This window comes from Fundulus heteroclitus, unplaced genomic scaffold, assembly GCF_011125445.2.
Source record: "Fundulus heteroclitus isolate FHET01 unplaced genomic scaffold, MU-UCD_Fhet_4.1 scaffold_85, whole genome shotgun sequence".
NCBI classification, from domain to species: domain Eukaryota; kingdom Metazoa; phylum Chordata; class Actinopteri; order Cyprinodontiformes; family Fundulidae; genus Fundulus; species Fundulus heteroclitus.
Window position 1 is genome coordinate 685345 of NW_023397307.1, and position 14751 is coordinate 700095.

General features: G+C 39.5%; 1 protein-coding gene across 2 annotated transcripts in view; it reads left to right on the forward strand.

Moving 5' to 3' along the window:
- The window catches only part of vipr2 (vasoactive intestinal peptide receptor 2), an 81263-nt gene that overhangs the window by 36729 nt on the left and 29783 nt on the right, over window positions 1-14751 (forward strand). For both annotated transcript variants that reach the window (XM_036134551.1, XM_036134552.1), the window contains exons 3-4: window positions 1966-2079; window positions 9170-9261. In XM_036134551.1, coding sequence (XP_035990444.1) covers window positions 1966-2079; window positions 9170-9261 — 206 coding nt within the window. The remainder of the gene's footprint in view (window positions 1-1965; window positions 2080-9169; window positions 9262-14751) is intronic.

Consider the following 14751-nt stretch of genomic DNA (forward strand, 5'->3'; position numbering starts at 1 on the left):
CATGTACTAGATGCAACGGGACTATTTTACTCTCTCTTTTTGGTAAGATTTTTAAAATTTAACCTTAATAACTGAAAATAAACAATCAGAGAAGAAGAAAAAGTGGAATCACCACAGCTGAGTAAATGTGTGGACGGATCAGACTCAGATTCAGAGAGACATCTACAGAAGGCTTTTTTTCAAAACATTTATTACTGTCCTAAACTCAAATAAAAATAATAAAAAGAGACAGAACAGTTTTTTGCATCACTCTACAGTTCTCCATCATTTCATTTTGTTGTGAGGAGAGAAGTGTCTGGATAGAAGGATGAACATTTCTGAATGGTCTGAATGGGTTTAGTGCTCTACATTTGTATTTTTCAACGCTGCACATTTTGACCTTTCTACTCTAAACTTGATCCATCAGCAACATTCGTCTTTCATCACAAAACAGCAATTCCTCAGATTTTTGAGCTCCAGCTGATATGATCTGCAGCTGAGCAACAAAAAAAAAAAATGTCACATCCAGTTTGGGCTGCAGCTTTGTCTCAGTCTCTCTCTTATTATGGGCCTAGCATCTTTATTGGTCCGCTGCGGTCCACAACTACAAAGGATGTTTAGCAGGGATCCTGCGGAGAAGAGCTCAGTTTTAATCCCACACACTGCCTCTGCTCATCTGTCACTAAAAGGCCCGGCTGACTGTTTGCCATCAGCACCACAGCACCCATTAGGACTCACGCTGAGAGCTGGAGGAGCTATTTCTGTCCAGAGTTTACTTGTTGTCTTTCTGGCGGGTTGTTGCTGCTCTTGTGTTGAGTCAGGGTCAAGTTTATTTCTGGTCAGACTTTTACTCAGCTTGCAGTTTAATTCTGAAAGATGCACACACAGATGCATAAAGGCATTTCCACCAATAATCAACTATTTACCATAAATATATAGATGAATGGAATTTAAACTTGTCATGTCATTAAATTAGGACACGCCACTCAATATTTTATTTTTTTATTTTGTAATGTGCTCATATCGTGTGTAGTCTTTTTTTCATTTGTGGTGGAGATAGTGACTTATTTCCACTTAAACATTAAAATATAACCTATTTCAATGCATTTAACAAAAGTTCTCAACATTTTTTCTACCTAGCAGAAAAAGTAGGACTCTCTAATCTCCTCTAGCGAGTCTCTCTGCTGCCACCTAGCAGTATCTGACATCAGTTTGAGGAAAGTTTGTCCGGTTCCTCTCATTCAGCTGTGAGATTTCTGAGGGTCTACTTGCATGCTCAGTCCGATCCGGACGTTTCCTCTTCCCACGGTAATTTTGTTTCACAGATGGTCACACGTTTTCTTCTATTAAGTTAAACTTATACATTACTTGTCCTTCCAGATCTTCAGGCACGCACTTCTATATCAACAGTAGGAAGAGCTGGTCATAAGTCTCATCCTCGCACTTTAGGATTTTTGGAAACTTATTCTAGCATCTTGCGATCTGCTTTTAGGGTGCATCTGGTCGGGCGGCAACACCTGTTTGTCGAAAGTTAAGTTCAACATCCACCTAAAGGAAACTTCTTCTTTTTTTTTTACACAGTGGAAAGTCTGATTTTTAATTCTCTTAAGGCAGTTTTAAATCTTTTACCATATTAATTTGCTGCTAAAATCTTCTGAGAGTCACCATAGGGTTGACTCTCACTTCAGCAGTCAGGAGCAAAGTAAATATCTGAGGTTTAAACAGGCCAAACCTCCTTCAAAATGTGATTAGGCTTTATTCATGTGCACCTGATCTGATTCGCCTGTGAATGATTTTAGCCATTATACGTGGGGGGTGTCCACATTTATTCCTCAGTAGAAATTGGAGAGAAACTTCTTAGTGTGGCTTTACACAAACCTCTTAAATCGGGACAAAACAGTTTGTGAACGTTGTTTTAGTTCAGCTCTGATCCATAAACTGAACTGAGTTGACTTTTTACTAACACGTTTTCTTTCTGTCGGACAGAGCCAGGATGCAAAGGAACCTGGGACAACATAGCCTGCTGGGACCGAGCCGAATTCGGAGAAACTGTCACTATCCCCTGTCCTCGAGCCCTCAAGATAATATTTGGCAGAAACGGTGATCTATGATTTATTCAACCATCAGTCAATGAAAAAAAAAATTATGAAGCCTTAGATTTTTTTTTATTTCTGTTATTCAACATACTTTTTTTTATTTTGGTAGGAAAGTTAAAGTATTCCAAAAAAAGTTAAAAACAAAGCAACTGGACTTGTTTTCCGTAGTTGAAGGCGTTTCGCTTCCAATCCAGGAAGCTTCTTCAATTCAAAAAGTCTGGAGTAATGTGCAGTACCAAGCTTTATACTACTGCCCAAACAAAGGTCTTGTAATGTCTTAGACAGTTGTCTTCCTGGAGAGGAAGCGAAACGTCTTCAACTACGGAAAACAAGTCCCGTTGCTTTGTTTTTAACTTTTTTTTGGAATGACCATGACCTGGATGACTGAGAATCTTCAGCATAAAGTTAAAGTAATATAATGTTTTATGAATCTAAAACAATTATCTGGTTTACAAAAAAAAAAAAATGTTAAAGTGAAAGACAGCACCAATGCAACTGGAAACAAAGCAGCTTGAAGGGATTCCAAGGATCAGGTAAGCCTGCTGCCAGTAGTGGACGTCCTAACAATGTTTAGTCAAATGAAAAAAAGACACAGATCCCCTTCCAACAGGCCCTGACTATCGGGGTGGCCCTTAGCATAATCCTAAGAGATATTCCTGCTGTGTGTGGTGTGTTAAGAGTGATCTGTTCTGGTAAAATGGACATCGGGAACGCTCCTACCTCAAATCGGGGATGTTCAACATGTTGGATTGTCCTGCCAGGATATCCTAGCGTTCGTGGTGTCCCCCGAGGAGAAACGGGCACGCAGCCTGTTGACTGTGACGTGTCATATGTGATTTATATGAATATTATAGTGTAGTAAATGTAGAGCCTTCCCCCGTTCACATTGTGTCCCATTGTGTTCCTTTAACGCAGGGGTTCTCAAACTTTTCGTGGCCAGGGACCGCTTAGCAGCGGTAAAATTTATCCAAGGACCACTTTAGATTCCTTGTTTTGATGGTATTTTTTAAACAGTATTTTGTACTGTTAAATACATTAGGAATTATGCATGTTTTTTAAAAAATATATATATATAAATACACCTAATATTAGAGATTTGGTGGAGATTAGATCCTCATTCTCGATAAGGCCAAACTCGATGTAAGTGTTGTCATAATAATTTTTGCTGATTTGGTTTTTACTTTAATTGATGGAGTTAAATATTTGTCCCTTGTGTTACTTAGCTCAATGACGCCTCCTCAGCAGAGCCTCCTCAGTACATGTGTCAAACTACGGAGGAGAAACTCGTAGAGTCTGTCCCGTAGTATTTGTACTGTGTGAGTTCAATACGTCCAGAACCTGGTAGAGGCCCGATTGCTTCACTCAAAGTTCATTCACATGCAGACATGAATGAAGGTCCTGCTTTCTTTTTTCCTATAACAACACCGATATCTGTTAAAGACTGGGTTTTTAACTTTATATAACCCCACATTTATCTTCATCCCTTTGCTGCTTTATTCAACCTCCAATGTCTGAAATTAGATTTCAAATTCGTTCACATTTATAGGCATTTCTCAAAGTAACATATAATTTCTAAAGCTTAATTTTTTGTCCAAAACAGGCAGAAAATGAGAATCTTAAAGGCAACCGTAATATTTGTGACGTCGTTCTTTGTCTTCATGGTAACAATTTGTGATGCAACTGTGTCTCGGTTGCTGTAATTCCCCAGAGAGCTTAATTATCTCTCTGTGTGGATTATTTAATGAATGTGCCTGGATCGCAGTATTTTTAGGGGCAGACAGCCGGTTCAGAACAGAGGCTACATTCAGCTGACACTCAGCAGACGCTCTGTCCTTTATGTCCCATGATTCACCCTCACTCATCGCCTCGCCTCGCCTGCCTGACTCTGTGTGCGGTTGCTGGAGTCCCTCCTGAATCCACATCACATTTTCCCTGCCGGTGACCAGACAACAGTTTGTGTTTCCGCTCCGATCTCCAAATTGATGACGGAACATTAGTAAGCGCCCGGCGGCTTGCCGGCACTTCCCTCAGTGGGACAGATCCTTGCCGCCAAAGTCAAAGCGTCTTACTGAAGCGTTTTACTGAGAGAATAAGCGCTTACAGTGTTGGACAAACATTTGTTAAACTGAAGCCTCTAAAAGTTACACTACTACACTATCAATCTTTCCTCACCTTTTGTGTTTTTTCCAATTGCGCTAAATAAAAAAAGAACGATTTCTTCTTTACTTTCACTTTTGCCTTTGATTGAAACACTTTCTGCTCATTTAAGAGGGGCTTATTGTGTCAAACAGGCTTTTAATCAGTTTTGCATGTAATATTTTTTGTTCTATGAAAGATGAGATCATTTTTAATAAAATTTGCAGCCAGAGGTCAACAGATTCCCCGCAGCAATACAACAGAGAGAGGGCCACATGTTTAAAGGAAGAAGTGTTTTAGCGCTTACAATGACACGGCACCAAGTCGGTTCTTTGCTTTGTTTGTTCAGAACCAACTCAGAACTCAGAACTCAGAACTCGCTCCAGGACCAGCCCTGCGTTTACACTGGCAACCACTCTGATAAATTTTTTTTGTTTTTCATTAAAAAAAAACAAGTATAAGTAAGAACAATTTGAATTGGCCCAGCAATTTGGCTCCTCCCAATCTGTTGGAGGACCTAAAGATTAGGGTGATGGAAATGAAGCCTTCTAGCCGGAAAGACTTGGATTTTACCAAAGATAAATTGCCACAATGCCGGTGGAAAACACTTTTTTTCCATAATTGATTTTCTTTTTTGAGTGATGCTTGTCTCATTAGAGTAATTTTAACCTTAAACATGTCAGGAATATGCATGGTGTAGAGAAATGATTCAGTGCCAAGAAGTCAGAAATAAAGGAGAGGAATTCAAAATATGTCTTTGTAAGGCATCTTTGTTTTGTTTTGTTTTATTTACATTAATTACAGCGTCTCTGCCACAGAAACCTCTTTTGGTCAGTTTTAGACAGTCGATGGGTCATTTTTGGTGTTTTTTTATAGTACTGCCTTTTAAATTTGAGGGTTTGCTGTTTTGTGTACATAGACATAAAACGTTCTTATTAAAATTTCAGCTTAGTACATGTTAACATTTTGTTTTGTTTTTAAAACAGGCCTCTCTTGAACATGAGATCCTGGATTTCAGTGAAAATACCTGTATAAAAAAAAAGGTTAAATAAAAAAATGAATCAAACCTAACACCAGAAACTTAAATATTTTCCCGCCCTACTAATCCAAGCTTCAAACACGTTTTTTCTCTTCACTCTTGACCTCCTTCTGCCCTCAGGTTCCTTAAAACTGTAATATTCTGCAGCCTCGCACCCGCTGAGATAATTTCCACGCTTCAGCCGGGTTTAGCCTGCAGGATGGCAGTGGAAAAGGTTTGTTAGGGGCACATTAAGGGCAGAAGTGGAGTTACTTCCACTCAGCAAGCCAGTGATGCTTTGAGCTTCTTGCAGTGCATTCTGGGCATCTCCAAAGGGAGCTGAACTCGCGGTGCACTGCAGTGGCTTTGGCAGTGAAACGTCCCTCAGCAGTTCACAGTTTACTGAACATGGCACTTATTTACAAACACAATTAAGCTGCTTTTCTTCTGCACAAACTAGATGGCATAGTTTGCACCGGTAATTTTCCACAGCTTGGGAAATACTGTACTGGATACATGTCCTGGAGGGAAATTGTTTTTGCAGTATTACTATTTAAGAATGTCTCCTTTCTAAGCTCTAAAAGGTTCAAACCAGCCCTCAGGTCACAGTCAGCTTTCTTTATTGGCTCTAGTTTATTTCGGTCCCATATGCTCTGATGCTGCTGCCTAAAAACACACTTTTAGTCGCAGATTTTCAGAGACATGCCAGGCATTTGTTGCAAATGTTGAAAAATCTCAGAAAGCAATCATAGTGTAATCAAGAGTAGCAATCCTAAATATGTTGGTTGCTACATGTTTCCTTGACCTTCATAGACACTTTTCACACCGCATCAAGACTCCCTGACAGTGTGCTTCAGGTCCACGATCATTTAATAAAACTGGATCACCGCAATTCTGTTAAAACCTCCTTCAGACTGAGAACATTCATGAATCCATTGCACTCTTAGTCGTTGGCAATAAGCTGCTCTTCAGATTCCTTGACCATTTAATCACCATGATACCCCTACAGGTATCAACCATGGGACTTTCCTTCCAGTCTAAGTAAAGATGGTTTCTGTGCTTCCACCATCAGTTTCAGCCTAACTTTAGAGGAGGAAGCACCTTTTACCAGCCTATCAACAATGTGGAAGGATGCAGGCGTTGTTTTTTTTTGACCAGATGCAACACGCCACCAAGCTTGTCATCCTGTGCGATACTTTTTTCCATCAATCACTGTGACATCCATCCATTTTCCTACATGCTTATCCCAATTGGGGTCGCGAGGGGTGCTGGTGCTTATCTCCAGCTGTCAATGGGAGGGCGGGGGATAAACCTGGACAGGTCGCCAGTCTGTCGCAGGGCAACACGACCCAATAGTCATGTTTCTGGACTGTGGGAGGAAGCCGGAGTACCCGGAGAGAACCCACGCATGCACAGGGAGAACATGCAAACTCCATGCAGAAAGACCCAGGGCTGGGATTCAAACCCAGGACCTTCTTGCTGCAAGACAACAGCGCTAACCACTGGCCTCTGTGCAGCCCGAGCCAAAGACATTGAGGCTCTAAATTAATGTCTTATGAGTCGCACTGCTGCTGTTTTCTGGTTATCTATCTGTCTTTTCGATGTTGTGAGGATTTTTATTTCAACCGCTGCCTGTAGACCTCACTAACTTCTTCAGCCTATCGGTAACCATACGTGCAATTTGGAGGAGTGTACGTTGTTTATTGTTAGTTTCTGCTGCTCGGAGCGAACCTTCATTTTTTTTTTGCAACCACAGCAGTAAAAGAATACTGTACATAAAGTGGTGCCGCGAAACGTTGCAGTAAAACATGCGACATGGAGCCCCGTCCTTTTGCTCTGAGCAGGTTTATGGTTCTGTCTTAGCATGAGGCCAGCATGACGCCTTCATTTTCTTTGATCGGTCACAGATCAGCTACCTGCTGCTGCCAAGCCTCAGGACAAACACTGTCTAACAAAAGCAGCTCTGGGCATCAAATGATTCTTTTTGATTTATAATTAGCTCGCCGTGTTCTGTCCTCCACCCTGAAGAGTTTATCCACGTTTTGATGTCTAAGGTGGCGCTCTTAGTCCGGCGTGAAGGGGGAGATCACCGAATGGAGGACGTTACCAAAGATTTCCTCCACAGTTCTTTCTCAGCAAAAAGTTTGGCAGCCAATAACTGTGCCGAGTGAATCCAGATGAGGTCCAGTGTCACCATAAAATATTCAGCACAATTAAAACAATTATAGAAACAAATCCAAGACCCTCACACTGCAAAAACATACCTTAAAATAAGTCAAATGTTCTTAAAATTTGGGTTTTTGTCCTTGATTTGAGCAGGTAAATAAGATTATTTGCCAATGGAATGAGTATTTTGACCCCTAAAATAAGATAATTAGACATCCTGCACTTGAAATAAGATGACGAAGATGAATTGTTCCTATTTTAAGTGCAAAAATCTTATTTCATTGGCAAATCATATTATTTACCTCCTCAAATCAAGGACAGATACACTGATTTTAAGAAAATTTTACATATTTTTAGTTCCGTTTTTCCAGTGAAGAATAAATTATTAAGATCATAAAAGTAACAGACAGACGGTTTTTTATCAGGACAGCAGTTTCACATTAGATAAAGCCATCATAAATATTATATTATAATATAACGAGATGTTTTTGGTATGACAAGAAAAACACTCCCTACTTTCCTTTTATAATGTGTTTTATTGTTTCATGTTTAATAAAACCCAGAGAAGAAGAACGAAGCTTTTAAAAACCTTTGATTAATTAGTGACTCTTCAAAATAGTAAAATAAAAATAAATATATATAAAATATAAATAATTTTTTACTCAGATCATGTCTCATTTAGGATTTAAAACCAAGCGGCGCAAAAACCTTTTAATGGAGGAATAAATGAATGGCAAGAAGAAGAAAAATGCAACTAATGCTTTTATCCATCACGTCTAATTCAGTGGAAAAGTCAGATGGTTGTGAAGAAATGGGTTCTTTTCACTCCGATATCTCGGCGGTTTTATGACGGATTGCATCACCCTGTCTTGTTCAGGGATATAATGAGGTATTTGAAGCATAATCCTGCGCTTTAACATCCATCAGTGCTGCGTAGCTTCATTCTGCAGGCTGTATTATTCTGGGCTTGTAAATGTCACGCCGTCTCGCCCGCCTCCCCTTACACATTCTTAGCAGCAGACCTTTCCCTCTTAACGTGTGCGAGTCTCTTTGTTACAGTGAGTGCTTTCATGAAATATTTACCTCTGCATGATTGAATAAGGCACTGCTGAAAACCGTACATGTCGGCTCCCGGGCGCGAGCATCTTTGTGTTTTGTAGACAAACGTGTCTTTGGTGCTAAACGTCAAAGTTTCTCAGAACAGAGGTGACTGATAGTTTATTCAGTCTGACTTACAACAATTTAAAGAGTTAATTCTACCGAGAATGAAATACAGTAAAAAGACAGCCTTTATCAAGAGAAGAAGGGAAAAGTCCGATTTATTTGACCAGATAATAAAGCTGCAGGCCTTATTGGTTTTTTGTTTCTGCTACATGATTAAATGTCCAGGCCAAAGTATCAAACATTTCTCAATGTGGTCCTTTGGAGAAACTTTGAGATTGATGTGTTTTTTTTTTCTTCTTTATATACAGGCAGGATTCGTTGTTCTTGCTGAACCTGATGCATTTTCTTCTTTTTCTTCATATGTTTGGCATGATTTCTAATACAGAATGTGTAAAACATCACAATAAGAACTGCCACCGTTGGTTTTCCATATCTGACTAAGCACTAGCTTTGCGTGCCTTCATGTGTACATGTGAAGCAGTTGTGCAGCAAAAACATAATTTCTGCACCTCTACTGCTGAAGACTGTCAGACAGAAGCAGAATTTAATTTTTTGTTTTGTTTCCACAGCAACATATCGTAATTTTTCTTTAATTTTTTTTCCTCCCCAGGTAACATCAGCAGGAACTGCACAGCTGCGGGTTGGTCGGAGGTATTCCCAAACATAAGCAGCGTGTGCGGGCTGGACACGAGCCAGGAGAAGGTACGACCGACGGCCTTTCCCTTCGCTTCCCTTCGCTCTTTCTGTGGTTTTTAATTCCCACCTGAGCTCGGATGGGTAGCGACTGTCACCGTGACAGGAAGCCGTAGCACCGTTCGGACCATTAGTGGCCTCGAATCGACGAAGCCTGCAGGGTTAGCTGTTAATTAACGCCGGGTTAGTGGTAGGAGACCAGATCGTTGAAAGGTCAATACACCCAACGGTACTGTCATGCATGTGAGCAGTGTCTGTGTGTCCGTTGGGTTGTTGCATCGATAAATAAAACCATTTGCTTTTGCCTCGTGTAGCAAATCGCTGTTAAGCTGTTGTCATTTGATGCCATCAGATACTGATTGACAGGAGAGAACTACTCTGACACTGTGAGTCTGTTAGAATCTAGTTAATTATAAGGGACAATCTAGCTTTCTTACAAACTGAGTCTGTATCTCTCTGCAGTTTTCATAAGAATGGTGTTGAATGTTCAAGGGAAGCAATAGTTTCAGACTTATTGTCTGTTAAGGTAACATAAAATATTTACTGTAAACAGAAACTGGAACAACGCCGTGCTTTGGGCATTTCGTTTAGGATTAATTCACCATTTACTCCACTTGACATTCAATGCCCCACTAATTCCGCTAATCTCTGTGCCTTTTCAGATTCATTTTCAAGTAGCCATAGATCACGACATACTAGAATACTTTGGATGTTCTGGGCGAGAGCTCAATGTTGCAAGTCCTGCTTCTCCATGCCACACCGGTAGGATTGAAGCATCAAGAGTAGTCAGGAATAGTCATCACATCTGGATGCTTGGACATTTCCCACTACTGTGAGGAGATCCAGAAGCAGAACTAGAACGCAATTGGAGCCACTGTATAATTTCCCCTCTGGACACCATGGATCCATGAGGTGGAAGAATAGATGGAAAGGGACCCTTTGTTAGATAGGAGAAAATCAATGGTTGAATGGATATGATGCATTGTTTTTACCCTCTTTTCAGTTTTTAGGTTGTAGAAGTGACATCAGCTCATAGAAAATGAAATGCCAACTGGAAATCATCAGGGTCAGAGCAGAATTTGCATTTTTGAAAGAAAGTGACGATGCTTCATGTCTATATAGGCCAGGAGTGTCCAAACTTTTCGGCACGTGGGCCAAAATGGTCTGGTCAAAGGTACTCGAGGGCCGGAAAATTATTAAAAAGGATAGGAAAATAACCCAAAAGTTATGTTGTGGATATTTTTTTTACCTGTTCTACAAAATATTATAATTTTAATTAAACAAAATCATCAGATTTTCAGTAGGAAAGGGGGATGTAAATAATTGTAGATTTGAAGTTAATAAAGGGTTTTGTGCATTTGCTTTATTATTTCAATTCAATTAAATTTTATATTTATAGCACCAATTTATGACACATGTCCTCTCAAGGCTCTTTCCAGAGTCAAATTCCATCAGATTATGCAGATTGGGCAAAAAAGTTTCCTATCTAAGGAATTAAAAGATGGTCATCCAGTGTGTAAATTATTTTGGGCATGATTTTAAAAAATTGCTTATTTTTGGTCTAATGATATGAGATTTGGGTCAGTCTTTCTTTGAAAACACTCGCTGTATTTAACTCATTTTAATAACTGAATTAAAAACAAATTTTCTACAGTTCAGTAAAAGTCATTGGATATACGTTGTCCTATTTAATATGAAATTAAAGAGAATGTAAAAGGTGTGGTTATTAAAAGACGAATGCTTTGAGTTGCACGTAACATTATCAGTTGCAAACCTAAATAAAAACAAAGAGTTTCCATCTTCATCAGCCGCCTGTGCTGGTGGACAACATTTTTTCTGGAAATGCAGTTGGAGGTTCTGCACAAAATCAGTACCGGGGCCACAAATGGCCCCCGGGCTGCACTTTGGGCACGCCTGATTAGGGCCATATAACTCTCTCACACACGTGCAACAGCATAACAACTGTTAGAAACAACAGTAAAAGGGATTCAAATGGAAATAAAAACAGATTAAAGCTGTAATTATCGGCTGTTCTAGTATTCGGGGATTTCCTGTAGCATTCCATCATAAGGGATTTACAGAGCTGTTGTGTTTCTTCTGTACTTAATTAATGCTCTGTAGAATTTATTCACCAGTGTTCATTGTTTCTATTGAAATATTTTTGTTTTACTTTTGTAAACTTCCTCTTCCTCCCACACATTAACAGTATCAGTGTTGTGTAAGACAGTAGTGGTCACCACCATAGACATTATATACGTAGACGCCCCATTGGGCGCAGGTTTGCACGTCAACATCACCGCCATATGGTATGTGGCAGAAAGTAGTGAACGTCTATGTTCCCTGTGTACATATGTTTTAAGTATTCAGATAGAAATATATAGATGGAGCTTATTTATTCTTGTAAAGAAATATATAGAGATTAATTGATAAAGATTGGCAGCCAGATTGGCCTTTGAGCAATGTTTTGAGTGCTGTGAATATAAAGATTTTGAAGTATTCTAAATAAATAGGTGTGTGTTTATATATAAGTATATGTCCAGATTATACATGTATGTGTATATAGATATATAATCAATTGGTTAAATCTAAACATTGTGGTCTTCATTATTTCATAAAACCGTGTGAACCTCATGAGATCTGGTATAGACACAGATTAGCAACAGACTTTTTGGGGGAGTATTAATTAAAGTATTAATTAAATTAATCTTGGAATCAATTCTTTAAATTAATTTAAAGTATTAATATTTAAAGTATTAAAGAGATAAAATTACTAATATCAGAAAAAGTCATAGGAGAATAAAGTACAAAAAAGACAAAAGTGGTAACATTATGAGAAAAACATCATATTATGACAATTAAGGGGGAACATTTCCAGAATAGTCATAGTTTGCAGAACTATCTTAGTCCTGGAGTAATAAGGCCAGGATAGATTCTTATAATTATTGTTATTCCTTACGAGAATAAAGTCAGGAGAATGAGGCCAAGAGGGATACGAAAATAAACTTGTAAATTCTAAAAAATAAAAATGTTATGAATATAAAGTATATTCTGAGATTAAAGTCCCTCTGATACTGTTTAAGTGACTGAGTAACTGCAGATTTGCCACATTGAACACGGCGGACGCTCTGACGCATCCGCAGCATAGGCAGAACCCGCGTCTATGTATATAATGTCTATGGTCACCATGTCCCTGGAAAGTAAAATGTTCAGGTTTACTTCCTGAACCTTTCACCACCATGCAGTAGATGGATTTCAGAAACCAAAAGGGTGGTCGAATTGTTGGTAAAAATGAGTTTTTACAGTCTTTTCATCATGATCACAGTTTTCCAGCGATGTCTCGAACAACTGCAGCACATCCCTGTCGTTTTAAAGTTTTAAAACCACTTCTTTGAATGGAGTTTCTTTTGGAAGTGTTTTCCCCTTTTCATTACTGTCTCTGAACAGGAAGACTTTTACCCCTGTTGGGGTGTTTGCTGCTCTCCTCTGCTTTCACTGCCGTTGTTCCCTTAAGGTCCCATCTAGCTCTGAATGGTTGGCTGTGCTTGTCTAACATCCAGACAGTTTCTCCTCGGTGCCTCTGTTGGTTCTGCTTCCCTGTTGACACTCAGTCGATCAACCAAAAACATCCTAAATAATAACAAGCTTCTGACAGAGAAAAGTGGACCATCTTTGCTGTGAAATCGCTCAGGACAAAGCAACACTTACAGAACGCATTCACACAATTTTTATTTACACCACAGGAAAAAGCTGCATGTTAAAGAATTCAGTAATTGAGTTCCATCCAAAGATGAACGGACATAAAAGAAAGCAAACCAAGAAACTTTGAGGTCAGGATGGATTTTTCTAAATCCCCAAACTCAGTGGGGGAAAGATAGATTGGGTTGAAAATGTGGATACCTCTTATCAGGCCTCCAGATGTTTTCCTGTGACACTAGATTTTATGGATGGATGGATGGATGGATGGATGGGTGGATGGATGGATGGATGGATGGATGGATGGATGAATGGATTAATGGATGGATGGATGGATGGATGGATTGATGGATGGATGGATTAATGGATTAATGGATGGATGGATGGATGGATGGATGGATGAATGGATTAATGGATTAATGGATGGATGGATGGATGGATGAATGGATTAATGGATTAATGGATGGATGGATGGATGGATGGATGAATATTGGATGGAGGGATGGATGGATGAATGGATGGATGGATGGATGGATGGATGGATGGATGGATGGATGGATGGATGGATGGATGGATGGATGGATTCTCTGTCTTGTTCTGGTGTTTTCAGTTTGTAGTCTGCAGGATCTTTGGTTTTTTTAGAGGAATGTCTCCAAACGCCTCATTACTGAAGCGTTTGGAGACATTTGAGTTATTTTCATGTCCATTAAGACATTTCTAGTAACCATTTGAGGTTTAGGAGGCAAATAGATATAAAAAAAAAATGTTTTGTTGCTAACAAAGCCTAAATAAGCGGAGGAAAGGGGAAAAAAAACACCTTTCTGATGAATAAATAATAATGTGCACATGCGTAATCGGCCCTTTTCAACTTTTCTTCACTTTTCCTTTTCATCTTCCAACACGATCACATTAATGAGGCTCCTCAGCTCAAAAAAAGCACAAAAGCTTCATTTCATCAGATCTACAGCCAGAGGCAAGAGGAACATATTTAATATCCTGATAAAACCTTTAAGTAAATGACTCAAAGGAGACCAGAAACAGTAGATGTTTTATTTCATTTTTTTTTTACAGCGAAGCTCACGCTACGCTGTAAAACTTCAGACATGGTTAGAAAAAAATGAAGTGTAAGCCCTAAAGTGGCGACACAGTGGGGCGCCCTGGCACTTTCTTTTCTCCCACTTCTCTGGCTTCTTCCAGCAGCCCTAAATCGTGCTCGTTAGGGTTAATTTGTGACTCTAAATTGGGTTCGGGAGTGAACGCGTGCGGCTGTTGGTTCCCATGCTGGGTGGCATTAGGAGCACGTGGGCAGAAACTGAAAGAAAATCCCCCCTGTTGCAAAAAAAATACCCCAGCTTTAATTTAAAATGTTCTAATGCATTTACAGATTTTCCAAAATGAGGTACCAACATTTATGTTCCAATTAGAGGGTTTGGGACACTTTCACCAGGCAGTGCTGTTTTCTGCTCCTTATGTTTTTTGTTCAGTAAGTGACTCTGGATGTCCTGCGTTAAAAACTCTCATCTCCTGACTGAACAGGATCAATGTGCTGCATGTCATCAGGATGGACGCCTGCTCTGAATAAAAATCTGTCACTGAGGACCCTCGAGGACCAATGGCAGATTATTTCTGTCTTCTTCGTGTGGTTCAGGCTTGCCTCTGTCCCTGCGTTTATCTCCAACTGCCCATTTTCTGTCATGGCACCAAACAAAAATCAAAGAAAAACACTTTTCCAGTGTACTCTACGTGTAATTGTGCCCACTTAACTGGAATATCTGCATACAACTATTTCAATCTGTTTAATAATTT